Source organism: Melospiza melodia, chromosome 1 (genome assembly GCF_035770615.1).
Source record: "Melospiza melodia melodia isolate bMelMel2 chromosome 1, bMelMel2.pri, whole genome shotgun sequence".
NCBI lineage: Eukaryota > Metazoa > Chordata > Aves > Passeriformes > Passerellidae > Melospiza > Melospiza melodia.
Window position 1 is genome coordinate 79,722,711 of NC_086194.1, and position 27,296 is coordinate 79,750,006.

At 43.4% G+C, this 27,296-nt stretch overlaps 2 protein-coding genes across 3 annotated transcripts; both read right to left on the reverse strand.

Moving 5' to 3' along the window:
• Positions 1 to 12,418: 12,418 nt before the first annotated feature.
• On the reverse strand, positions 12,419 to 20,806 carry RBFA (ribosome binding factor A). Its single transcript, XM_063159375.1, has 7 exons — positions 20,657 to 20,806; positions 19,620 to 19,662; positions 18,846 to 19,022; positions 17,474 to 17,586; positions 15,918 to 16,002; positions 14,176 to 14,246; positions 12,419 to 13,149 (listed from the first exon to the last, which is right to left on the reverse strand). The coding sequence occupies exons 1-7, from the start codon at positions 20,764 to 20,766 to the stop codon at positions 12,756 to 12,758; spliced, it is 993 nt and encodes a 330-aa protein (XP_063015445.1). The 5' UTR covers positions 20,767 to 20,806; the 3' UTR covers positions 12,419 to 12,755.
• A 475-nt stretch (positions 20,807 to 21,281) lies between these two features.
• On the reverse strand, positions 21,282 to 25,982 carry LOC134419752 (probable 2-ketogluconate reductase). Of its 2 annotated transcripts, XM_063159384.1 has the most exons (7): positions 25,933 to 25,982; positions 25,457 to 25,517; positions 24,578 to 24,962; positions 23,667 to 23,838; positions 22,495 to 22,673; positions 21,904 to 22,000; positions 21,282 to 21,557 (listed from the first exon to the last, which is right to left on the reverse strand). In XM_063159384.1, exons 3-7 carry the CDS (start codon positions 24,957 to 24,959, stop codon positions 21,404 to 21,406), a joined length of 984 nt encoding a protein of 327 aa, XP_063015454.1. In that variant the 5' UTR covers positions 24,960 to 24,962; positions 25,457 to 25,517; positions 25,933 to 25,982; the 3' UTR covers positions 21,282 to 21,403. The 2 variants fall into 2 exon arrangements, with proteins under 2 accessions (XP_063015454.1, XP_063015452.1); XM_063159382.1 differs by lacking the exon at positions 25,933 to 25,982 and having other exon boundaries at positions 25,457 to 25,639.
• Between the last annotated feature and the right edge of the window lie 1,314 nt (positions 25,983 to 27,296).

The following is a 27,296-nucleotide window of genomic DNA, read 5'->3' on the forward strand; positions in this document are numbered from 1 at the left end:
GGGGAGAGAGTTAATCAGCGATCCCATTGGTTCTCCAGATAGGGTGGGCGGGACTAGAGGCGGGACCTCAGGTGGGGCGGGGCCCAGCCTAGAGCTCACCTGCGCCCCTTCACACCTCTAGGGGGCAGAACTGAGCGCTCTCGCGAGAGCCGTGACGTCACTCCGGGGAGGAGCCTGATGACACCCGCCCATCACACGAGGTTGCCACGTGACCACCCAGCACTGGGCAGCATGAGGTGGTGGGTGGAGCGTCATTTGCATCTGCTGCATCCTGGAAGCCCCGCCCACCCTGCTGGCCACTGGGGTGAGGCGAGGCCTGGCGGGAAGGCTCCCCATTGGCTGCGCTCCTGGGGGTGGGGCTCACACACCTTGGCGCCATGGTGGGGCTGGGCCGGGTGCAACCCCTGGGCCTGGGCCAGAAGGGACACAGGGCAGGGCCGGGGCACAGGACCCCTCTGGTGATGCCATCCGGGAGCGTGGCATTGCCACACCCATGGCGCTGGAAGGCTCTGAGGTGTGATGGAAGACACCTCGCTGCAAGCTCTGTCTACCAGCCGTCTCCGTGTCTGCTAACGCAGTTCTTGCTCTTCCTTGATGACAGATGGTTTCTGATGGACACAAGATGCAAACAGAGCCAATCCCCTGTGCGGGCAGGCAACAGCCATGCCACAAGGACCAAGACGAGCCGCCACAGCAGTAGGGTGGGTGGCTCTCCACTGCCAAGACCCCTGATGTGGCCCTGCCACCAGAGCCGGCAGGAGGCCAGTCATGGCAAGAGACCCTATATGACTATGCTGGATCCCATCCTTGGCACATGGGGACTTTCTCCCTGCATCCCTACCATCTTCCTGGCACAGCTCAGTCACAACCACAAGGTTGACCTGACTTTGCTCAGGCCATTCCCAAAGGCTTCACAAACTATTGACTTCAACTAGAGATTGCCTAGGTACTCACCATGTGAGAGACACGCATCCATGGAAGCCAAGGGGGATTTTGCCACGGACCTGGGCAGCCGTTCAATTTCACTGTTGCTCTACCCACAGCTCACACACAGGTCAATGCATTGGCCAGTGCTCCCAACGCCTCTGAAGGCCACAGCAGCAAACTGACTAGTGTCTTCTCAAAAAGTAATACAAATCAAACATTCACTTTGGCAGAAAAGTATTCTTTTTTTTTTTCAGCAGTGGCTACAAAAGTTATTTACCTTTGCAGTCAACAGTCCAATAAGTACATTGAAATGCAATTCGTTCTTTTTCTTTTTCTGTTAGTAAATTCCTTAGCTATGTACTTTCAGCACTTTCAGTGTATACACAGTGAGGTTGGAGGTAAAAGCATTTACAGAAAAAAAGGGGCAGCCATCCATGAAAGATAAATTATCCATAATAGATACAGGACCACAATATAAAAAATTGTCACTACACAGTGCAAGGAGGGATATATCCCACTGAGTTTAAATGTAGCATTTAAAATAAAGGTATTAATTTCTGTCTAATAATTCATAAAGTAAAATAATTGAACATGGCTCCACCAGTATGGAATGGCCCAATGGCTCCCACATAATCAACAACATTAGACTTCCATTTTTACAGACCCAATAATTGCAAACTGTTTCAAACACTTTGTTTGAATGTGTTAAAGAGATTAAGCGCAAGGTTAAGAGAAAACATTTGTGAAAGAGTCTCTCACGGCTGAACATTCCAGCCAAACTGTGGGATATGTCCACATTTTCACAGAACCCCAGGACAGCTGAGGTGGGAAGGGACCTCAGGAAGCGATCTGATCCAACCCCACATTCCTAAGCCACCTGGAGACAGTTGCCCAGGATCATGTCCAGATGACTTTTGAGATAGAAACCACCAAAAGTGATTTCTATCGGGTGGTAAAAACAGGAGCTACTTTATAAAGGGGGCAAATTAAATGTACTCACGTAATAACTTTAGTTGTAAATCTGTTACCTATTTATCCCCCGCTGCCAAAATCCTCCAGTGTGCTCAGCAAAACTGGGTGATGTTTAAATCATGGCACTCATTCACTTGGGAAAGGAAGTTATATTTTCACATTGCAGGGCTGGCATTCAACTGTGGACATTGGAAGTAGGCTCATCAGCCACCAGCACGTGCCTAAGACTTTCCAAAGTGAAACCTGTGACCAGGCTTCAAATTCCTACCCTAGTAAAAAGACAAGCAAACAAAAACAAAAACCCCAAAAAAATCCACAACAAACCAAGAATGACAGAAACATGCAAAATCAATTGAAGAAGAAGATTTGGAAGAATAAAAATGGATCAGGTTAAGAGGGACGAACAATGTTTGTATTCACTTTTCCTGAAAGTCAACAACAATTTCACAATATTAAAATAAATGGGCTTGGGGACAACAGAGTGAAGTCAGAAGCACACAATGTGAAGAAGAGTAAAAAAGTTTTTTTAATCAGGTTTTCTTAGATAAAAGTAATAGCTTCAATCAATCAAATCTGATGGCTTATTCATTTTCTTTAGGAATGTATTTGAAGATTAGTACTTCTCCAACTAGAGGACATCAAGAAACTTGGCGAATGTAAGTTAGCTGTGGTATGAGAGTTAAATATTTGTCTAGATGCCTTAACAGGTTACATGTAACAGTAACACATTAAGTAAAATTTTTGCTTATACTGTTGGGCAGTTCAGGTCTGGAGGAAGTGACAAGAGCAAGAGAGTGCTTTGGCAGGTCACAGTGACTTGAGTGCCTTAGCCCTGTCCTCTCCTTCCTGTGCACTTAATTCAGAGTTTCAGCTCTTCCCATTAGCTGTCTCCAAGCAGTACAGGGGCAGCAAAGAGCACCCACCTGCAGGTGTACAGCCAACAGCTGGGTTGGTATAAAGGACTCCTCAGAGCCTATAGGAGAGTCAGGAGAATTAACTTCCATAGCTGCCTTCCAGGTCCCAGTGTAAGATCCCAAACCAGTACTGACCTAGATGACTCTTTTGAGGAAGTGCAAGAGGATGGAGAGGAGTTCTGTCTTTTTACAGGGATTTGCAGCCAATATTTTTTCCCTTCAACTCTCCAGTACATATTCTGCATCAGCTTATATTAATGTAAAGTCCTCTTGCTTTTGAAGATGAAGCAGCAGCACATACCAGTCTCAGTGATCATATGTAACACTGACTGATGAACATGTTCATTGCTTTATTCTAGATGTTTAAGGGTTAGTGTAATTTATACTTTACACTCTTTATTCCCAACAAACAGAAGTTGCACGGTCTCTTTTTGCAGACTCTGTATGTTTAATTTGCCAGAAAAAGGTGTTTCCTTGCTTGTTGTAGTGTGGCCATGATTCTAGAGAAACACAAGACCTTGGAAGAGATTCCAAAGGAATCATGTGCCAAGCCTACCATTTCAACCCCACTCTTCTGCTCCCTGCAGGAGACCTTCTCAAATTCCACTGAGGTATAGAAGGACTTTTACTGAATGTCATAGCTTTTCAAACTAGTTTTCATTATGAAAGGAGGAGCTTCTCCTCTAGGAGAAGAAAAGGAGACCAAGAAGCAAAGCACAAAGAAAAGACAAAGAACAATGCCAAGGAAGCAGAAGTCATGCAAAAAGTAACCATATTCAATAAGTTGTATTAGTTCAATATTCATACTATATGAGAAAAATATAAAAACTCACAGAGAAAAATTTATCTCAAATACTTGTGATTCTGGCTGAAGCAATACCACTTTTTTTATTAAACAAAACAATGTTTATCAAGATGGCTTTACCTACAAAAAATTTGACTTAAAATTACTGTTAAACTATGTGATTATTTGACTAAAAGAAAGATGGATCTTAAAAATCCAGATTATGTTATAGAAAGGATCTAATTATTCAGACAAGCTGAGAAGGAAAGATAACTAGAAAAGAATGAAGAATCTGCCCAAGTCCTTCCACTAATTAGGATCTTTGACATTAATTGACACTCAAAATTATTCTAATTAATTTTTAGTATTTCTGAATTTCAAAGATCATTGGGAATTTTTCAGTTTCAATTACATTGAAGCATTTTAGCCAAATTTGAAAAGAGCATGTCTAGAAACATTAAAAACAAAAATATTAAAAACAAAATCATAACATCTGCACAGTAATGCAGAAAATCTATTCCTCAGTAGATGCAAATATTCTACTGTAAGAATTCCATTGGAAAATACAATTCAGTCTACTTTCCATAATTTCACAAGAAAATCTTAGAAAAAAAGACTCACAATGCTTTTGCCAACACTTTGCACATACAATTCTGATATTTTCTTTTCAGATGTTCTCTATTTTTAGAAGAGGAATTTAAAAACAGAACAAAGGCTTTTGTTTTATCTTAACAAAATATTAGGTGCTGCCAATCTTTGTCTTTTTAATGCTAAACATCCCTTCAAGTTTAATCCAATTTTCCCTAGGTTGTTCTGGAAGTACAGAGCTGTGTGTCTACCAACACCAAAGGCAGATTACTAACTCTGTAGGAGTGCACATTTGGTTCAGACAGTAGGGCTAATAAGGATGATTAAATCCACTGGAATGTCAATGTTTCTACATTATTTTGGACTTTATCAAGCCAGAGAAGATACCAAAAGAGTAAGGTGTATTTTTTGTCACCTCTATTTTCTCCTTGTTCAAGTTTTACCAGGAAATAACTTTCCTATAGCATTAGATGTCCCATGTGATTCGTGTGATAAATAAGTACTTTTACATGCAGGTAGTTATTCATTACTCAGCCTTTTCCTTGTGTTCCCCATCAGGCAGGCATTCTGAGAAAGCTATAAACCAGGATCATATCGCTTCTTTCTGAATTATGTACACATTACATATCAAGTCTTTTTCTTTATTCAGAAATACTGTTTATCAAATTCTGAGAACAAGGGTAACTCATGTATGTATTCATTCATATAACCACAGTATTCAGATTGTAGTCTTTAAGGACAGGCAACAATGGGTTAGCCCATCTTGGCTCAGCTTCCGTGCTGGGCATTTGATGGGAGATGAGTTACAAGATAAACCAATTGATGTTTAACAGAGCTGCAGACTAACCCTATAAAAGAATAATTAACGGCTTTTCATCACTAGATTTAACATTAAGTGGAGGGTTTTAATTACCTAACCTAGCAAATAACACACCTTGTTCTTGGCCAGGTGTAAAATCAATGTATTTCAGCTAATTCTGAGAAGGGCTGACTTTGCACACTTCCTGTGCAAGGGTTTTGGAGTTCTTAAAAATAAATTAAAGCCTCTTTTTTCCAGCCAGTATGATGCACACATACTTGAAAGAATTAGGTGAATATTTAAAAGTTTGACTTGTGCTATTCACACATAAAGGAATTTTCCTATTCATTTGAAAGGTAACAGCTTTAAGTCCAAAATAATGAACACTTTCATTAAATATGCTGTCCATGGTCACTCTCAAAAAATTCTAAGTTCCTTTTAAAAGACACGATAATCCCATTTAATGTATCTGGGATTGAAAATCCTTTGGCCATTGTATAAGAGAACAGACACATTTAAAATTAGAGTGCTGTAGCTGTATAACACCCTGAACAATCCCTTACCTTGTATGGATTCAGAGGTTTACTGAAATATTGCTGGGAACAAACCAAACCAAACCAAACCCAACCAAACCCCCAGAGATAAAGGTTATCTTAAAAATACTGTTAAGTCATTGCAATCCCTCTAGACAGCCTGGCTGGTGCCCACCATGGATGACTGGCAGACTTGCTCTTGGAAATTAGATTCTTCAGCTGGGTAGGTGAAAAAATGATTGTGCAGCCTCTCCCAAAGCTGACATGTAAATCCAAGTCACAATATCTAAAAAGCTGAAGAGATTATTCCATTTTACAACCTTTCAGATGCCTTGTCTTGACACATTCCTAATGTGGACAGAACGGTTTACCTTATATGTTGTGAAAGATGAAGTTTATTTTGAGTACGAGAGGTACACATGTCAGCTGGTAGGACAGCAAGGAGATTACTTCTTGATGTCTGGGTTTGGCTAAAAATATGTGGGTTGGAAAAGGAATTGATCGATTTCATCAGTATCTCAAAGCAAATTCTGAATAATTTAACCACATAAAAACTTTTTTTCTTAAAATTTACGGTTTTGCTTGAAAAGAAGATCGATGAAGAGGCCAATTTAGATGATATTCCAAGACTGCCTTATCGAGATAAGGATTTTCATTTTATTTCACCATGATAGTTTGCCTCACACTGGTTTGACTAGAGACATCCAGATGAAGGCTGCTGGAATCTCAGGAAAATTGTAAAGGTTGCAGACAGCAGCAGATTCACAGCTGACAAAAAAGTGTTCAAGAAAAGTGAGGAAAATGTGTGGGTTTTGTGAAATTTGCCTTAACACAGCTGAACAGATTCAATTGGGTTCACTGCCAGCAAGGGAGGAATAGCATGGTAATGATTAGGAAGCATTACTTCAAAACACAGCACCTAGGGGTGATTGTGAAGAGCCCAGCTCTGTTCCTGTTTTTAAAACCAGGAAGCATTTGAAGCTACTAACATGAAAGTCCTCCAGACATATCATTTGTTCAGCCTCCTCACAGTTCTCTGGAATGCTCATCCTACATAACTGCCTAGGGACTTCTCCTTTAAAGAAGCTATGCTTCACATCTATGAGAAGATTCTGTACCCATTCCTAAGATTAATACAACTATCAAAGTCCTGTTTTCAAGCAGGTACCAAAACTGCCAGTCAAGCTCCACCTAAATACACAAAAATAATGCCTTCTTGTGTGTCAGGCAAGATATTTTTGTAGGAAAGGCAGACACCAAAGCCCTGGTGAAAACTCTTCTGTACCGTAGTGGATATTTCTCATTCCTCAGGTTCAAGTAGGAGAAATTCCATCTGAAGTAAAGGCAAACAAAAACTGAAGCAGTTAAGTAGGGGCATGGAGTGCCTATGGAATAAGAAGAAATCTAGCAAGGCAAGACAACAGCTGAGAGGGCTGTCATCACTTTCAAGAAAGTTAGCAAGGATGAAGTCCAAAGAAGGAAAAAAGCTACTGAAGTGCAAGGAAAATTATGTTTAACAACACAAACCAATTCAATACTTCTTTCCAAAAGGAAAACCTTGCCATCAACAGTATAGTAGCAAATGTCCCTTGGTGTATTGGGAAGAATGGTGTGGAAACTATGCATGCTTTCTATGCCTCTGCAAAGTTCACACAGAGGAAACTAAAACCCTATCTTTGACCTCTCGTGTCACCACAACGAGATATGCTCTTATTTACATAGTCTGAATGTACACATCCATTTTGGCACCAACAGAGAAAATTACAAGCCTAGTACATTCCTTCCTCTTTCAAGGCTCAAAATACTAAATCTGAAAGGAAGAGGAGACTTACCAGGCATTTGTATAAGTTCTGAATATTTCCCCATGAATGGAGGTGCACAAATAACTTCCAGAAAGATTTAAGTCACCAAGGAGATTTGAAAGTTTTACCCTATGGATGGATCCCATACAAACACTGTCGCAGACATTTTTCCACAGAAATCCTTTCTTTCAGATTTCTGTGTCTTCTGGAAGGCAGAGGCCCCAGAAGGGAAGGTAAACAATTGTTATCAGCTGCTGTGGAATGCAATAGGATTCACCTTGATTGGCTCATTTCCTATGTTTATAATTAAGGGCCAATCACCAGTGCAAGCTAGGGGACTGAGTCCCTGGACACAACTTTGTTTGGGATTCTTTCTATCTATTCTTAGCTTAGCTAGTAGCTCTGCAAACCTCTCTCTATATTCTATTTAGTATAGTCATAATGTATTATATATAATATCTTAATAAATATGCCTTCTGATCAAGATACAAGATTCACCATCTCTCTATCACCAGCCGTGCCCACTCAGGCCCGGTAATAAAACACAGCCAACTAGGAAGCTTAGTTTCAGTGGCAAAAGGGGATGTGAGGGTGGTAGCAACAATGGGAACAATGGGCTGTTTTACAGTTTGGAAATTTGCCTGACTGTACTTTGGGCATGGATCCAAATGTTCTCGGTCTGAAAATAACCAGCCTTTCCACCACACCTCCTCCCCCTTGTTTTTCAAAGCCTGTGTTATGTGGTCTCTTGGCACTGTTCATTCCAGCCAATGGAATACATTTGGCTACATTTTGGCTTTTGAGCCAAAAGTGTAGTGATGGCTCCAGGCTGAGGGAGAACAAGGCTTGGGAATCTGCTGGGAGATGTGACCAGTGTGTACATTGAAGAGACAGGTCTTGCTTGCCCACTCAGGGAATTGCCAGTTGCTAGCATTGAGATCAGGAAGGATCCAGAGCAGACTGGCATCAGTCTATAGGATTTTTTGCCTTCCCCTGCAGCATCAAGCATGACCACTGTTCAGGGCTCTCCAGTCCCTTTCTTCCAGGCTGCTCATGCAGCTCAAAGATGGCCTCTTGTGCCCTGCAGCTGAAGGGGGAAGGCTTTTTCCCCCCATGGTGGGCTAGCAAGTGTCTCTAGCAGATTTTTTTTCCTTTGTCAGCAGCACTGAACACGGTCCCTTTCCAGGGCTCCTCCAGGCTGTTCTGCCTGCTGCCCTTGCACTTCCCAGGCACTACTGGTGTCCTGTCTCTCTCTGACTCTTCTGCCCACTGCAGGCTTGGAGCAAGAGTGAGCTCTGCTCTTCACATAGCTCCATTTTCCAAGGGGTTCTTGCTTCTGGTGAAAACGGCCTTGGAAGCCTTCCTTCCTTGCTTGGAAGGGTTTCTGGCTTGCTGCCCAATCCAGAGGCTTGGATGCCAAATGGCTTACTGCCATTTTCAGCTCTTCCAGAGGACAATACAAGTGTGGGGCAGGCACAAAAGCACATTCCACTCATCCTTGGCCAAGAAGCACAGTGGAGCATATTTTGGAAGGCAAAAAGTGTGTTTGTCTTCGATTTGCATCCAACTTTGGATAATATCCCATAGTACCACACACCTCTTTGCTTTATTCTTCTGCATGTGGTCAGTACCAATCCTCATTCTTTTCATTCCTCAGTCTTCAGGAAACAGGGACTTGACCTGTATTCCCGCTGTTGCTCTTTGTGCCTCTGTAGCTTTTCTTTGCTAGACTGCAGGGCTATTTTTTCAATTTAAAGTGAAGAATGCACCAGCCTGGCTATGTGTGCATTGTGTTAATGCTTGCAAGCATCAGCTATGAAACAGATTCCAAAAAATAAAATAAAATTACATAACAAAAATTCAGATATAAAAATAAAATACCATTCCCTTTGTAATCTTTCAGATTCGTGTCCTTGAACATGTTTTTGAAGATGAAAAAGCCTTGGTATTTCAGGAAAACAACAGTCTCATCGTTGTTTGACTCATGGTGAGCATAGGGAATAGAATAGAATAGAATAGAATAGAATAGAATAGAATAGAATAGAATAGAATAGAATAGAATAGAATAGAATAGAATAGAATAGAATAGAATAGAATAGAATAGAATAGAATAGAGCAGGACAGAATAGTTCTGCTCTGTTATGCCCAGAGTTTTGTGTGCCAAGCTATGACCCACACCTGAGTGTTCTATCCAGGAAAGCAGCTCTCTTTGCAGTGTCAGACACCTACAGCATCACTCAGGCTGAGCTGGAACATGCCGCTGGAGCCCTGGGCAGGAGTGGGGGGTGGAAAGGGGAGAGCAGCCTATAAGCACAGCCAGAGCCCTGGCAGAAGATCTGCACTGACCATGTGCTCTCCTGTAGACATTGATGGTTGGCCACTTTGGAGACTTTGGCGAGTTTCTCAGATGGAACACTGTTGTTCTCTGTGTCTTGTGTTTGAACAGGTTTTTCCAAGAGAAATGACTCAGATATTTCTACAGCTGAGTACAAGGAGAAAAAGAAAATCCACAGGGAAATAAACATGTATTGCTCATATCAAACAATTTGTAACCATTTAGTCTGAAGCACCTCCTGATCCTGACTGAGGGATTGATCTCAAAGCCTAGATCATTGATCTAAGTGTCAGAGATGTGGTCGTTTGCCATCCTGTGGAAGCCCAGCTAAACTGGATAAACACAAAAGACTTTAAAAAAAAATACAGTTTTCATGTGCTTTTTGCAAATGTGTTCGGGTGATCAAATGCTCTTGAAGTGATCCACAGCTTTCACCCCCATGAAAAGGTGCATGCCTCCTTCCTACAAAGTGACAGACCCAATGCCCAGGCTGGGACACAACTGCCTATTCCATCCCCTCTTCTAGTGTAGGGCTGGGAAGAAATGTCATTAAAGATACCCTGAGCATCTAGTGGTAAGGAAAGGAGGAGGAAGCAACAAGAGCCGAATCAAATCAAATCAAATTGGACAAAACTGAATTGAATCAAATAGCTGAGTTGTAAGGGATGATCATTGAGTCCATCTGCCTGACTACTTCAGGGTTGACCAAAATAAAAAGCATGGTATTAAGGGCCTTGTCCAAATGTCTTTAAACAGTCACGGGCTTGAGAGATTGACCACGTCTCTCAGGAGCCTATTCCAGGGTTTGCTCATCCTCTGGATCAAGAAATGCTTCCTCATGTCAAGTCTGAACCTCCTCTGAGGGGCACAGCTTTGAGCCATTCCCACATGACCTGGCACTGGGTGCCAGGGAAAAGAGGGACCTTTTCTCCTTCCTTGACTCAGAAAGCTGTACAGACCAGCGAGGTTGCCCCTCTGCCTCCTTCTCTCCAAACAAGAAAACCCCAGTGCCCTGAGCTGCTCCTCACAGGACACCCTGCCAGGCCCTTCCACAGCTTTGCTGCCTTCCTCTGGATTCATTCCGGGACCTTCACATCCTTTTGAAATTGTAGGGCCCAAAAGCACACACAACACTCAGGGTGAGGCCACCCCAACGCCAAGTGCAGCAGGATAATCCCTTCTCTGAAGTGGCTGGTGAAGCTGTCCTTGATCCATGCCAGGACATGGTTTGCCCCCTGGGCTGCCTGGGCACACACGGATGACTCTGCTGAGCCTCCTGCCAGCCAGCACCCCCAGACCCTTCCTGCAGGGCTGCTCTCCAGCCACTCCTCATCCCATTTAGACTTTTGCCTGCCATTACTCCTTCCTATGTGTAAAACCTGGCAGTTATCCTTGTTCCATTTCATGTCACTGATGTTTGCTCAAATACTGCAGGCTACCCGGATCCCTCTGCAAGGCCTTTTGTCCCTTGGGAATGCCAACAGTACCTCCCAGTTTGGAATCATCAGCAAACTTGCTCATGGTGCATTCAATTTCTGCATCCAGATCCCCAAGAAATATATTGAACAGAACCAGCCCTGAGGAACACCACTGGTGACCAGTCACCAGCCAGACGTCCTTCGGCCACATCTTCACCCAGTGCACCATGAACTCACTCATCCCACAGCTGGAAAATATGTCCCAAAGGATGCTGTGAGGTACAGTACCAAGAGCCTTACAAAAACCCAGAAAAACACATCCACTGCATTCCCTTCATCTGCTGGGCAAGTGACCTTATTACAGGACAGTAAATTATTTAAACTGGACTTTTTTTTTAATGCAACTGCATTGACTATGACTGATGATTGCAGTGTTCTTTAAGTGTAGTGATAGGACAAGTCTTAAGTTTTAAATGAAAAGAGAGTAGATTTAGATTAGATACGAGGAAGAAATTGTTCTCTCAGGGTGGTGAGGCACTGGCACAGGTTGTCCAGAGAAGCTTGTCCAAGATGCCCCATTCCTGGAAGTGTTCAAGGTCAGGTAGGACGGGGCTCTGAGCAACCTGGTCCAGCGAAAGATGTCCCGGCCCAGGCAAGGGGCTTGGGTCTACATGATCTTTAAGGTCTATTCCAACCCAAACCATTCTGTGGTTCTGCTGTATTGTAGGGCAACCTCCCTCCCCGTGTCGATTTTCTTTACCTCCCCATTAACTACTGGAATTAAATTTTCTGTATTTCTGGCAGAATTCTCTTTTACTACCTTGTTCATTGTAATTTCTTTGAAGCTTGCAGCCTTCTGACTTTATGCACTCTTGCTATTATTTTTTAAGTGCTTTCAGTCAGAAAGTTTTATTCTCTTTTTATATGATTCCCTATTCATTTTCAGATCTCAATTTCTGGAACATTCTTCCCCGCTGCTCTTTCTCTGCTTTTCAAGTTGTTAATACATTTTCTAAGTCACAATGTTTTGCCAGATTTTACCCAATGGATGAGCAGTTCTCAATTTTTTTTCTGATGCAGTTCCCCTTGCACAACTATAAATTTATTTTCTTTCAGGGTTGTAACTTTATTGGCCATCACTGGGATGGCCAATAGGTTTTTCATAGAAAGTGTTCCCCCATTAGATTGGTCCTCTAGAGAAGACCCTGTCCTCGTCTCTGTGTGATGAAGCTGAACACTACTGTCATTATTTTGCTTCCCTCTTCCTTCCTTCTATCAGAATAACAAGGACCATCACTTAGTGGTAACTTTTATACAGGTCACTAAAAAAAATAATAAAAGAAATATTGCAATATAGAAACCATAATTTTATTGGAAATAAATCAACATTACTGCAAGAAGTTTTAACTCAGTGCTCTAATAGGTATATTTTATCATTGTTACAAAACTGCTTTCTGGTTCAAAGTCCCTCAACTGCAGCAGCTTAAAAGCTGCCTAACAGCATGTCAGTAATGGCAGTTTTTCTTACATACTTTGTGCTAGCAAACCGGCTCACATGTGGCAAATCTATTCGTTTGAATGAGGAAGTGGTAAACATGTACAAAATGAATCTTTCAGTAGCTATGGCAGTCTTTTTTGTTTGTGCTTGGCAGCCTTCATTTAGAAGAGAGTGGCTTTTTCACTTCATTTCCTTTTACCAGTAGGCTGACTTAAAGTTTTGTCATCATCTACATCCAGTTCATTTACCTCTTCCCGTAATTCATCCTGCAGCTCATAGTCTGAGGCTGATTCAGTGTTATCATCCCAGTAATCAGCTTCATATCTGTCCAGTAAGTGTTTCTGGGGCATAATGTCATCATCGTCAGGAGGATTCCTTGCTTTTTTCTTTTTCATTTTCTTTTGAATCTTAGAAAGCTGCTGCTGCTGCTTCTCTGTCCAGACAAAGCTTTGTGTATGTCCTGACACTTTCATTTTTTTATAGTCCATTATCTGTTTATTCAGCAGTTCATGATCAACACCAAACAGATTAGGCCGCACGGATGAATCTGAAGATTGAGTTGTTGAAGGGAAGAGTTTACTGTGGGAAAGAAAACAAGTATTGGCTTGGGTTTTCCTCCACATATATTTCTATTTTTGACAACTTGAGTAACACAGAAATAAACTGGACTTTTCAGTTTAACTTTATTAACACCCTGTGTCCCCTGTGTTATGAAGGAAGAGATACCACCATATCATGTATCCAAGGATAGGTTGTGTCAACAGATTTAATGGGAGAAAGCCAATAAAGCAACAAGATGGCAGATGAAACTGCCAGTCTCTGAGAAAAAAATGTACCTAGGTGAGCATTGTACCTGGGAGACCCAAGGAGCTCAAGACTTCTCCCAGCTCTTCCAAGAAGTGAGAAGCAGCAGCCTCTGTCTAAAACACATCAGAGCGATGTGACACCTTAGGCTGGACTTGACTATTTCCCCAAGACACAGAGGAAGATTTCCCTTTGGGAAATCTGTCACAGGAATGACTTCCCACAGGAAGCGATTTCTGAATCACACCTGATGGACCATCCTGTGAGATGCTGAGGCACAGAAGGCATTTCTACCAACAGACTACAGCACACAGGTGCAAAGGCTGTTGGCTTTGAGAGCATCCAGTGCACAGAACCACTATTCCAATAGGTTGTTCAGCCCTATCTCTCAATGGTTAAAAATCCCTCACAGAAGAATGTTAAATCAATTTAGGGAGATTTATCAGTAAACTTGCAATCCATATATAATAAACCAAACTTGTATCAGAACAAAGTGGACAAGTAGAGCAGTACTGGTAAATGCCATTTTCATCCTCATGAGACAATTGCCAGCAAAAACAAACATTACTGCTGTAGAGCATTTTTAAAATGTTGATTATCATCAACACATCAAGGCTTGAAATCTCAGAAGTTCTACATATATTTTGCTCATAAAAGCAAGATATTAATACCAGAACAAGTATCAGGTCTGCGAGTAACAATGTACAGATCTAATTAAAATATGTCAAATAATACCCAATTTAAGTTGACCAGCAGAGATGAAAACAGACACTCGTACAATTCTGAACCAAAAAGACCCACCTTAAATCATTTTGAGATGATTCTTCTTCTTCTGGAGGTCCAAAATCAGCAATTGCCAGTAAGTCCTCCACCTGTAAACACATGAAGGCCACACATATTTAAATCTACTTCATTTAAATCTACACTGTTTAAATCTACTTTGTTCCCATCTACATAAGAAACAGGCAAGTATCCAACAAACAATTCTATGTTTGGACTATTTAGCAAAATCACTTTAAAACAGCTTTTTCCTTCTTTTACATGGAATTGCTTATACTTCTTTCCTGGGATGTTTTTGTCAAATAGTGGATCCAGAGACTCCTACAAAGGTTTTTGCCTTATATGCATTAATCCCTTGGCTAGGGATTGTTTGACATATACCTTTTTTGGTTAATTTCTTCTTACCTCAGTCTTGCAAATCCTTTTCCATAACATCCTTACACTGAGATTTTTTTCACCTCTTCTCCCTTTCTGCAAGTTTGCATTTCTCTTACAGGCAACTATGGAGGTCCCAAATCCCTTTTAACATGGCATCTAACCAGTAAATGCTACAAATTATTAATGTATTATTAATGCATTATTATATGCTGTGCTCACAGACTATAGGTAATCGTGAAAAATTTCTCGTTTGAAATTTCATTTCAGCTTTTCTTTACATTTTCTTTACATTCCCTTCTAATTAATTGAATTATTCTAAGAGTTTAATTGGATATTTTTTCCCTTTACTTACAATACTTAAAAAACAAGTTCAGCGTGTTATTTGAATCTGGGATTGACAAATCTGATGAACTGTGAAGTGGGAGAAAATGATCCATCTATCTGCTCCCCAGTGTCATTCCCTGACAGATGTGATATAAAGAGGGTTTTTACTTATCTTCTGTGAAACTCAGAACTTTTCTGATCACAGAAAGTTCAAGCAGTTAATTGCATTTCTAGAGAATCTGAAATTCTTTTTATCCCTTCCAGCTCTGCTCATGCACACTGCAGGAGCCCATAAGGGTCTAACAGTAGCTGGCTGTAACAGTAACACTATTATAAATAATAAGGCACTTCAGGGCACAGAAACATGAACCTGTTCTTTTCAACTTCTGTTCACATCAACAGTTTGAGGAGACATTTTTCATCAAATTCTACTCATTGGTGTCATCCTTCTCTCCTGGAAATCTCACTATGTTAGAGATCTCGCTTCACAGTCCAATGATAGCAAATTCCCAGGAAACATCAGTATTCTAGTATTATGTCAACTACTTAAAGCTATCAACATCTTGACAGAAATCATAAAATAGTAAAGACAATTTTAAAAGTTAAGGAAAAAAATGTAGTATGAATAAGCCTACATCCCCTGTGCAAAGATTTGCACTTCCCTACAAACATTTTAACAATTCACAGATGGAAAAAGATATGGGGAAAAAATAAAAATTAAAAAATCGCTGGTTTTTCAATTGAATTTTAAAAGCACATAACATTTAAAATGTGGAAAACAGCTCCTCCAACCTCATTTCCATAATCATATACACCAGGCAGCACTGTATTATTCCTTAAAATGGTAATTTAATTCTTTAAAAATTCTTCACTGGCCTAATGATTCTGCCTACAATTCTTCTACATATTATATAGGCATCAATCTTACTTAAGATTATTTATTAAAATGGTTTTCGCAACTATAGAGAAAGACTGATTTTTAATGAAAATTGGTAGAGCAACTAAGTTATCAGCTCTCTGCTAAGCCTACATTTGTACACTGAGTCAAAGATTAGATTTACCTCTTTTACAGCTGCAGCTTCTTTGTCTTTTATAAATACTACTGGGGGTACATTTCCTACAATCTGCTGACTCTTCAGAAGATACCTGGCAAAAACACAGCATTCACCAGCATGAGTATCAGTATATCATCTGCAGGACAAGTAAAAGGTGTTAAATTAAATCCAGCAGTACTGCACATTTAAAGATATGGCTTGCAAAACTTTCAGTCTGATGAGGAGCTATCCAGGTTGATGCTAAGCAACACATCACTGTAGAACCCCAACTTTGAATGCATGGCATACGAAAACTACTGGCTGAAGGTCCAGCTGAGTATTCATGATATTAGGTTTGTCCATATCTGTGTACATAGTCTGGCACAGGTCTTTCCCCACTTCATTTGGTATCCTTATCCCCTCTGTAGGGATAAGAGCAGTGGGGGATACAGCCCTCAGAGCAGGGCAAAACAACTTATCCTACATGCTAGCTGTAGGAAGGATTGACAGGGGTCCCCTTCTCTTCTTCCCAGGAGCAACTTTCCTTCTTAAAGAGTGGAAGCTGTGGAGTAGAAGAGAGCATTGTGCTGGAGCAGGAATTACATAGCTTATGGAAACAGGGAGAAAGGAAATGGTTTTACAAGTATGCTTCTATGCCACCTGCCACATGGGTGAAGTCCTGAACTTCCCACAGACTGCCTGGATAGCAGAGGGAAAGCCAAGGAAAGGGAGGAAGAGACAAAAATCTCAATGATACCATGAAAAATCACTGGACTCTGTGTTGGAAAAATGAGGGAAAGCATCACAATACATTCTCAATTTGTGGGGTTTTTTGGTATCAGTATTGTGAAGAACTACTGTAATAACAGTCATCCTCTTCTGGAGGCCTAAATCATCCCCAGCAATCAGAACTGCCCAGTGAATCTGCAAGAAGATCCTTGCAGCTGTCAGTCCCCTGTACAGCATCCCATCCTGGGCTCCTGTCCTGCACAGCCTGGCCAGCCACTGTTGCAGTAGTATTGATCAAGTCACAATAAGCAGCGCAGCTCACTCCAGGGAGCAGCCTCTGGGGTGACTGACAAAAGCTCACAGCTAAAGGGAACTCTCCTAGGATGCAGGCATCTCACTGGTTCAGAGTCTGGGGGCACAGACAGACCATTGAGCTGTCTCCACCCAGGAGTTTGGAATGGGATAAAAGGGGGCCAGACACAATAAACAAGGCTGTTGTCTGATGACCAGAAGGGAGTTCTGTCATGTGTTACATCGTGGATTCACTGTAATAAGCCACCACCACCAGGACACTGGAGTGAGACCTGTGCCACACTCCTCTTGCTTTCTGCTTGACATACTCCTGCCCTGGGAAAGCACAGAAGCCAAAAAAGCCAGCTGTGCTCCAGCAAAAGATCACACAGCTGGTCTGACACAGCCACCCTTCCCTGTGAGGCTCATCACAGAGATGATGAGATGCTCTACTCCAAGTATCTAAAAACCTAAGGCATCCCAATAGGTCAGGTGTAGACTGTCAGAAGTCCTGAAGAAATGGCTCTGGATGAGGAAGGGGCCTGTCTATCTCCCAGCAGTACCGAATACGTGGAGCACTCTTTCGCAGCACACTTTCAACGTAACTGTCCTTCTCCACAGTGGAAGCAGGGTTCCAGTACACACGGCACGCTGAAAAGTTGGATGACAGGGACACCTAGAGAAGAGGCAAATCTCTCTTTAAGATGATATATGTACACACAAACCTCATATACAATGAAGTCTGTGATGGATTGCAGAGGGCCTAATAGAAAATGTCTTTTGATAACAGAAGTGATGATATCAGACCAGAATCAGGTTATGAGTAAATCAGGACTGATCTATGCCCAGTCATGTCCCAGTGCAGCACAAACACTGTGCAGCTATAAAATCTGTATTGTATTGCGAAGAAGGCTGTTTCTTTCCATCTCTCACGTTGTAAGTCGTTAAATTTACAGCAGTGCCTCCTGAAAGAACTGTCTTGCCCACAACCAGCCAGCATTTTCACATGCAGACATTTGATCTGAGACAAGCTCTAGTGATACAGAAATACTCTGTGAAGGATGCTGCACATATACAGCCGAAAGACTCATCTTGTCCATGTAGTTTTGAATGCTTGTCTGACAATAGAATGAATTCAGCTGGAAAAAACATCTATTTTAGTAATGAATGACAACCCATCTGTCATAGATGCAGCTATGAGGTATCATTTTCCATGCTTCTAATATCAAAGTTAAGTCCACCAAGCTTTTAAGTCAGACACTGGCATAATTTAATCTTTATAGAACAGCAAATGTAGATGATAAAAACTGCAGACAACAAAAAAGAATGCAGAGACTGACTTAGTTCCTGTATCAGAACTCTAACTTCCCTTTCAAATCCACAAATTATGATATCACTAGATAAAATTACATACAAATCTCAATTCTTTCTCAGATCTGGCTTGACAATGACATTTTCTTAGGCTTGGCCTTTTTTTTGAACTAATCTCATGCATCACTTAGGTCTTCTGCCAATAACATTGCTGGGGAGTGACACAAGCAGGTGACAACTCTCACACAGCTACAAGAAGAACAGATTCTTGGAAAGATACACTTATGTTCGTAAAACCATGTTCCTCCTTCTGAAAGGGCAATACAAAGAGTTTATGTCTGAGTAATAGGGAAAAAAGTCATATCATGAGAATCATCATTGAATTGGCCTGAGTTGCATTTGCATTAGAGTGGCAAAGGTCTCCTAAGTCAGGGACTACAGAGGCAAAGCTCTGCTCATGTGTACTCCTGTGCCAGATTGCTGCACTCTGCCACATCAGAAGAAATATTGTAAAACTCCTCTTGGCACACATCACAACACCCAGGGGAGCTCCTTTGGCACGTCCATGCCAACCTCACAACGTAATCAGAGTGGCTCAGCACAAGCTGTAGCCTTGGCACTTGCCTTGCAGATTTCCAGCTTGAGATCATAAAATTCTTGACTGACTTCACAGGTAGTGGCCATCTCTAACACAGCTTTATGAATAAGCCCATTCAAGACTCTGCAGCGCACATTGTCTTCTTTCCTTGTTTTTGTAAGGTCATTTTTCTTTAAAAAGTCCAACTTGGTTGGTTTATACAACTATAAAAAGAAACAAACAACACATTAAACAGTAGTTACACACTTTATTAGGCAACAATATACAGTTTCATGCACTTTACGAAGTATGCTCTTATTTCATTATTGAAGCTGTGAAGGCTTTATATAAGTCCTACATATCAAGTGTTTCAATATAGAATACTTCTGTTCACAAAATCTCTGACATTTGTGTACTACAGTCAAAGTTTCTAAAGTTCTTTGTGTATTTTGTAGCAAGTTATGAAGCTCCATAGATCTGTTTTCTCAAATACAGCATGCATGACTGAAATACAGCAAGCAAAACTGAAAAGTTTTGCTTGTTTGAAAAGCAAACATTAAAAAATTTTTCATTAAACTAACTTCTATGAATAGAAGTTTTAATTTGAATCAGTACTCAGGAGTGTGCAAGAGAGCATTGATGCTGGCAAGGATGAAGCTGAATGACAATCCTGTCACAGTCAGACTGGAGCCCTACTCTTTGCTCACAAAATCCTGCTATTTCTCCATCAGAAAATGCTTCAAAGTTAGAATCAATGGCAGAAACACAAGTCTGTTCCTCCTGGCACAAATAAACAAATCGCCTTCAGAGCTTGCACTTACCGTTTGTGATCCCAGGGTAGGGCTGTCATACCAGTACTTCTTTCTTTTGGGAAAAGGAAAGGAAATCAGCCTTATCTTTCAGTAGCTCAGAGAAATAAGGATTCTCTGTGTAATTAATATTCCACCTGCCTGAAAGGACACAACACCCATACAAGTCGCTATCCTCACAGCTGGGGTGCAGGGAGCAATTCTTCCCACCCACAGCTGAAGCTGCACATAGATGGGAAGGGGGTGGAAAACAACAGCTCTCAGGTTTCTTTAGATTCAGAGAATCATTAAGGTTCAAAAACAGGGCTAAGATCATCAGTCCCATGGTTAACCCAGCACTGACATGACTAAACCATGTCTCTAAGCACCACTTCTACACGTTTTCTGAACGCTTCCTGAGGCAGTGATTACACCACTTTTCTTGGGGATCCTGTTCTATTGCTTGACCATTCCTCCCTTTCAGTGAAGAAATTTCTTGCAATATACAGTCTAAATGTCCCTTAGTGCAACTTGAAGCCATTTCCTCTGTCCTGTCGCTTGTTTCTTGGGAGAAAAGCCTTACTCCCACCTGGCTACACCCTCCTTTCAGGCAGTTGTAGAGAGTGATTAGGTCCCCCCGAGTCCTTTTTCTCTTTTTCCCCAGGCTGAACACCCCCAGCTCTCTCAGCTGCTCCTCACAGGACTTGTGCTCCAGACTCTTCACCGCTGCCCTTCACTGGACATGCTCCAGCATCTCGATGTCTTTCCCGTACAGAGGGGCCCGGAATTGGACACAGCACCCGAGGTGTGGCCTCACCCAGAGCACAGAGCACCGAGGGACGATCAGCGGCTCGGTCCTGCAGGACACACTACTGCTGGTAGAGGCCAGGGCCATTGGCCTTCTTGGTCCCCTGGGCACAAGTTTAGCCGCTGCCGACCAGTTCAGATCGGCGGCTCGGGGTCGGTGTCTCTCTCCCCTCCGCGGTGCCGGGAGCGCCCGAGCCTCACACCCCTCTGACTCCCCCTTGCCCCAGCGCCCACAGCCCACGCCGGCAGGGCCCCGCACCTACTTATTCTTGCGGAGCATTTTCCGCAGCAAGTTCCTGGAGCCGCCCAGGGCGACGGAGCTGCGGAGGGCCCGGCCGCACAGCGGCACCACGGCTACCCGGGCGCCCCACATTGCTGCCCTGGCCCGCGCCCCGGCCCGGCACGGGGAGCTCCCACCTCCGCTCCGGCTGTGCCTCAGGCTCCGGCTGCGGCTCCCCCTGCCGGCACGGAGGCCCGGGCCCGCGGCTGCGGGTGTCCCGGCCGGTCCCGGAGAGGGAAGGAAGGAAGGAGAGAGGGAAGGAGGGAGAGAGGCCGAGCCGCCCTCAGGCTGGGCAGGGCTTGCACACACTCAGACCCTGGCTCCCTCCCCGGCCCGCGGCGGGAGCACGCACCCAAGGGCCGGGATTGCTGCCGGAGCGGCGGCAGCAGCCGCCCCGACACGCCGGCTGCGCTTGTGGCTCTGCCGGGCGGTCCCTCTAAGACACCATTTACATGTCCTTCAATTCGCTGCTGCATCGGCGGACAGCTGTAAGGGGATGCGAGGAAAGTAGATAACATTGAGGCAAGACTCGGTGCTCCGGACTTTTCCATTGAAGATCAAGACAAAACACTGCAGTTTTCCACACAGAACTGCTGCTGGATATTAAATAAATTGAACCTGTGATTTATATATTTTATCTGCATAACACGAAATTACACGAAGTAACTACATGAAAAGTGATCAAATTGCTGCTTCTGCACTGATGGCATTAATCCTAAATGCAAGCTGCTCAGGGCAGCACCTCACGAGGGATAGGAAGACCCGCCAGGCCTGCCTCTATGCTCTCTGCCATTTCCTCCATCATAACCCAGCGCGTCTTCTTGGTGGCACTTCCGATGTGAGGAGTTATTATAACATTCTTCAGCTTTAACAAGGGGTGATCCCTGGGAGAGGAAAAGAAATGCTGAACTAGTCACTCGCAGCACACTCATCAGTATTTCATCAGTATTGCAGGCCGCCAGGGAAAATAATAATTAAAAATAAAACAAAACCTAATTGCATGACCCACGTATATTCAGAGGAGTTCAAAGTGCTGCCCAGCGTGGTGGGGTTTTATGCAACAAATCCTCCAAATAAGTAAGTGTGAATTTTATTTGGCTGAAACAGGATTAGGGACAAAGTTTCAGCAGGACCAGTGCACATACCTCATATACTCCTATTAACAAAATTTTACTCAGTTTGGACATCACACATACACCCTTTTATTTTTAACATAAATACATGTCCTACCTTGGCAAAGGTTCAGGATATGTCACATCCAGAGCAGCTGCCTTAATAACTTTGTTTTGAAGGGCTTCCACCAAAGCATCCTGATCCACTATCAGACCTGGGGTACAGTAAGAAGGACATGTTTATTTTCACGTCCTCTCAGTATTCTTTTGGGTGAAGTGGTGAGGCAAACAGCAGGGCAGGCCAGGGTCACAGTGCAGAAGCAGCAGTGGAGTGGGAATGGGAAGCCTGGGTATGTGCATCAGGGAATTAGCAGAATGAAACCGAGTGCCAGGTGTCAGGGTGGGCTGTGCCACCCTAATGTGTGTGAGCAGCAACATTGCATTAAATAAATAAAAAGCTTAAGTAGGAGATATATAGATACACATGGGCTTCTAACACTCCAAGGTCACTAACATTTCAGAGGTCTACTTTCTCATTATTATGGGAACACTTAAATATTTTACTGAGATATGACCATGGGTGTCTAAATAAACTAATAATCAGAAAATTTACAGAAAATTTCAGAGGGACAGCCTCTATATTGAAGGTTTTCCCAGGACTTGTCATGCCACCAAACTTTAATGCAGTTTTGTTTATTCTGCACCTTACCTCTGCTGATATTAATAAGAGTAGCAGTGGGTTTCATCAGCTCCAGCTCCCTCTTCCCAATCATTTTGTGTGTCTGTGGAGTTAGGGTTGCAGCCAATAATACAAAATCTGACTGCTGGAGCAAATCATCTATCTTCTTACAGTAAATAGCTCCAACAGCACTTTCTTCTTCCTTTTTTCTGAAGGAAAAAATCCCAAAATTAAACTGCAGTAGCAAGAAACAAGGGAAATGTCAAATCACCAGTAGAGAAAATATTTATTTATCTTTAAATGTATCTTTATCTTTGCTGTGTAGTTCAAAGCAGTTAGCTGCTTGTCTGAAACTCAGTAAAAAAAAGATCAAGCTTTTTCCCACAATACCAAGTACACAAATGTGCAGTATGGTGGGGATGGAAAGTAAGAAATGGGTATCACATAAATACACTGAATAAATGATAAACCAAATGCATCTTTGTCACAATTTCTGTGCTAGGGATTCTTTTCCTACCCAAAAGCAAGACTGATGTCTTGTGAAAATCAATTAATTTAAGTAAGTAATGTGAAAATGAGGAAACAGATAAGACAGGGCAGGGATTAAATCTTCCCAAATCTATGTCAGCAACAGCTTGATTGTGCTGTGCATCAGTGCTGGTTCGCTGAAACCACACGCTGAGAACCTGCTGGCACACTCGATCTGAATCAGGATGAGGTTGGCTGGCTCTCTTCAAATTCCCACAAAAGAAAAGAATGGAATGGGCCTGATGGGAACACAAGGGCACAGGGCACATACACCTCATCTAGAAGACAGCAAACAGACTGGCAAGTCTGGCTCTATATTGTCACGTGGCTTTGGAAGGGTGAGATGTCTCTGCCTGAATCCCTGCCTCACCGAAATCACAGGAGTTAAGTCCTGCCAGTTTTCTCCTTTCCAGTCCATTGCAATGTCACCACCATGGCAGCAAGAAGTCAGGAGCCCCAACTAACAGGGAGAACCGTGAATTATATCTCTCCCATTCCTTCCTGACTTTCGTTCTGTAAAATTTGGGAAATTAACGACCATCTTGGAATATGTGTATGTACTTTTCCACTTAAAATAAAGAGCACTGTAAAAAGTGAAAGCACAGCAAAAAGTACAAATAACACATAAAAGGAGCGACAAAATAGAGTTGCCTTAGAACTGCAACAAGCTTTACCTCTGATTTCTGTTGTGGTACAAAATCTTCATTTCAAAGGCTTTGGCTCTTTCAGCCACTTTGTAACCAATTTTGCCCATTCCCAGGATTCCCAGGGTTGCTCCAGAAACCTCAACCCCCAGCCAGTCAACGGGGAAATACTCTGTGTCAGGGGAGACTGCCATCTCATGGCCTTGGAAGAGCAAAAGAAGAATTATGTAATCTAAAGGATGTTCCAGCATCTGGCTACTTCCCCCCACACACACACGCACTTTTTATCATAGGACTAGGCAGAAGCACAGAAGCAGTAATGTATCGTCATGTAATGTATTGTTTCTGGACAATAAGTGAGTAATGCTGCACTGTACACAGGACTGCTGACACTGATTTCTTGCTCAGGAGAGAGACATACCCAGCCTCTCTTTGGCAAGAAAGGAAGCAAGGAAGGTAACGCCAAAGCAGCAGTAAGGGCTTCTGATTCCCAGCCTCCTTGCAGATATACCAGGGTTGGCAGGGAAAAGAAACACAGAGCATGGTGGGCAGATTTCTTGTTTATAATTACTCAGATACATGGCAGCTTGGCAAAGACAGGCTTCAAACCTCCTTGAGAATACATTATTTTAATCCCCTTTTATTGCAACCTGAAAAGCAAGACTGCAATGAACAAGTACAATGAATAAGTGGCTGTGGGCTGAGGGAGAAGAGGCCTGAATTTAGAACTGTCCAGAGAAGGAACAACTCTACCTTGCTAATATGCCAGTTTGGAAATAGGATGCCAGTTATTGTTAACAAGACAGATTTGTCTTAACTTCTTCCTTTGCCCCTATTTCCCATATTTCTAGTGTTAAGCTTACTTTTGCATCAGCACACATTTTCTGCATGTTTTGAAGTCATCTTTTCTATGAAAAAACTAAGATCATTTAAGTTATTACCTTCCACAAGTCTCCTGGAAGATGCCAGCATCAAAGCCATCCCCATGTCTGCAGTGTCAGTGGAAACAACAAATGGAGTATTGGACACTTTCACACCATAGCTGGAGAGGAGTTTCAGATCCAAGTGATCTATTCCCACTCCAGCACTTGCAACTACCTTCAAGTTAGGCAAGCTCTGGAGCAGCTCTTCATTAATAGCTGGTTTGTGATACCACACATAGATAGCTCTGATCTTTTTGCTGAGAAGTGTCTTGTTTTCAAGATATTCTTTCATGGTGATGAGATGAAAACGTTTCTTCAGAAATCCAAGATGGTCTTCATATACTCCAAGTCTCCCTCCTATACAGTCAACTAGCACATAAGGCAGTTCCTGACTCTCCATGCCCTACAAAAGCAAAGACAACCAAAAGGGCATGATCTGAAGAGATCCATTTTACCTTTTTTTCTAAAAACCAGAAATTGATTGGCTCAATTATGTGCTGTTTTCTCACTTGATGAAGGATTTGGCTAAAGATAACCACTCACACATGCAGAAGTCTTTTGGTTTCTCCCTGTGTTATTCAGAAGGATGTTCAATTTCTATATAATCTTGTTAACAAGAAAACATTTCTGACATACCAAGTATGCTAACACTTACACAAATGAGTAACCAGTTCTTACTCCTGTTCAATGTTCAATATTTAAAGCCAAAGTCTTCATAATTTAAGAATGCGGTTGTGTGAGTGGAAAGGTATCTTTTGTCTGCAAATTCTGCCACTTCTGCAATTATACTAAGCAATTATCATTGATGAGATTATCTCAGTAAAAATCTCATTTAATGTAACAGAGCTATAAATTGTCAATTATGAACTTTGGAGTTACCCATGAATGTAAATTTACCCTTTCTTTCTTCAGTCTTCTTCAGTGCTTTGCCAACTCTTCACTGCTCACTCTGCTGACTCTGCAAAGAGCCAAGGCTGTGATCTCAGGTTAAAGCCGAGACCCCCTCACGCCGCACCTCATAGAGAGAGGCAGTGCTCCCTCCCCGGCACCGCCGGGCCAGCTCCCCCTTCTGTGCCCCGGCCACCCGCCCCGGAGCGCGGTGTCCCGGCAAGTTCTCCCTGCCCAGGGCGGGCGGAGCGCTTTCCCCTGTCCCGGCAGGACTAAAGATAGGAGGGAGCTGGAGGGCGGCCGCGGGCTCTGTCCAGCCCTGAAGGACGGCTGGGAACGGGCGAGATCCTCCCGCTGCCAGCCCGGGCAGAGCCCCCGCGCCGCCAGGCCCGGTGCTGCCCCCGGGGCCGCCCGCGGGGCCCGGGCCCTGTCCCCGCCCGGCACAGGGGGTCCCGGCGCGCTCCCGCCGTGCCGCTCGCACTCACCCGCCGGCCGTGCCCGCCGCTCCCTGCGCACCGCGGGGCGGAGCGGGAGCGGCCGCCGAGGCGGGCACGGCCCGGCCGCCCGCACCCCGCCCGGGCAGCCTGCGCGGCCGGCGGGGAGGAGAGGCGGCGCCAGGGCACGGCACGGGCACTCCGATCCGTCGGAGAGTGAGCAAGGGGAACTCACGAGTGATTGTGTGTTTTTGTAGGAGTGTTTCTGTGCTGTTCGTGATTTCAGTACAGTCGGGATTTTGCGTTAACGTCCTGCGCGCTGTGTTTTCCATACTGTCTTTAAAAACTGGACGTGGTCTGGCTTTTCTGCTGATCATTACATGCTGTGCATATGAGTCTACATAAGATGAAGAGTTGTCTCTGACCAACCGACACCAGTGACAGCTCTCACTGTACAAATGAAGGTCTTTTCCAACCTATATGATTCTAGGAATACCCTAAAAATCTCTCTTTGAGAGCTAAGCAGCTGGGGCAGGCTCAGGTGCTTGGACACCTGAGATGTTAGGTCAGCTACAGACAGTGCTGTGCCAACTTCAGCTGAGAATATGTGAGAATTTTTCTGACAAGGTTATTTGGTCTGTATCATAGAATCACAGAATGGTTTTGGGCTGGAATGGACCTTAAAGCCCATCTATTTCCAAACCCCCTGCCACAGGCAGGGACACCTTTCACCTAGACCATGTTGCTCAGAGCCCCATCCAACCTGGTCTTGAACATTGGTAGGGATGGGGCATCTACAACTTCTCTGCTCAACCTGTTCTGTTGCCTCATTATCCTCAAAGAGGACAATTTCTTCCTAATCTTCCCCATTCTACTACCTAACCTAAACCTACTCTCCTTCAATTGAAGGCCATTCCCCTTGTTCTATCACTACTTGTGAAGAGTGCCTCTCCAGCTCTCTTGCAGTCCCCCTTTAGCTACTGTAAGGTTGCTATAGGCTCTCCTCTGAGCCTTCTCTTCTCCAGGCTGAACAATGCCAACCCTCCCATTTTGTCTTCATAGTAGAGGTTCTCCAACCCTGTGATAACTTAGTGGCCTTCCCTGGACCCACTTCAATAGGTTCACATCTTTTTTGTGCTGAGGACCGCAGGGCTGGATGCAACATTCCAGATGGGATCCCACAAGAGCAGAATAGAGGGGAAGAACCTGCTCCCTCGATCTCCATATCCAGTGATGGGCACTGGGAAGTACAGCTTCAGTTCTCAGTTCACAGAGGCTGTGCTGAAGTGATTCCCCTGGCTGTGCAGGTGTGTGCATCACTGGGGAGGATGCCTGGTTTCTGGGGTCACAGCAGCTCAGGAGCCAGGACACACCACTGCTATGGGCATCCAGGGGTCTTTCTCCTTTCACACTAC

What these genes read in the sequence shown, in the direction of transcription:
- RBFA (XM_063159375.1), bottom strand. Translation starts at nt 20,766, where the DNA reads ATGTGGGGCGCCCGGGTAGCCGTGGTGCCGCTGTGCGGCCGGGCCCTC. An exon ending in CTACCCTGGGATCACAAACG is followed by an intron (nt 19,023 to 19,619) that starts GTAAGTGCAAGC and finishes TTCTTTTTATAG; the next exon opens with TTGTATAAACCAACCAAGTT. An exon ending in TCAAGCTGGAAATCTGCAAG is followed by an intron (nt 17,587 to 18,845) that starts GCAAGTGCCAAG and finishes CCTCTTCTCTAG; the next exon opens with GTGTCCCTGTCATCCAACTT.
- LOC134419752 (XM_063159384.1), bottom strand. Translation starts at nt 24,959, where the DNA reads ATGGAGAGTCAGGAACTGCCTTATGTGCTAGTTGACTGTATAGGAGGG. An exon ending in TTCCAGGAGACTTGTGGAAG is followed by an intron (nt 23,839 to 24,577) that starts GTAATAACTTAA and finishes TGCTCTTCCAAG; the next exon opens with GCCATGAGATGGCAGTCTCC. An exon ending in TCTTATTAATATCAGCAGAG is followed by an intron (nt 22,001 to 22,494) that starts GTAAGGTGCAGA and finishes ACTGTACCCCAG; the next exon opens with GTCTGATAGTGGATCAGGAT.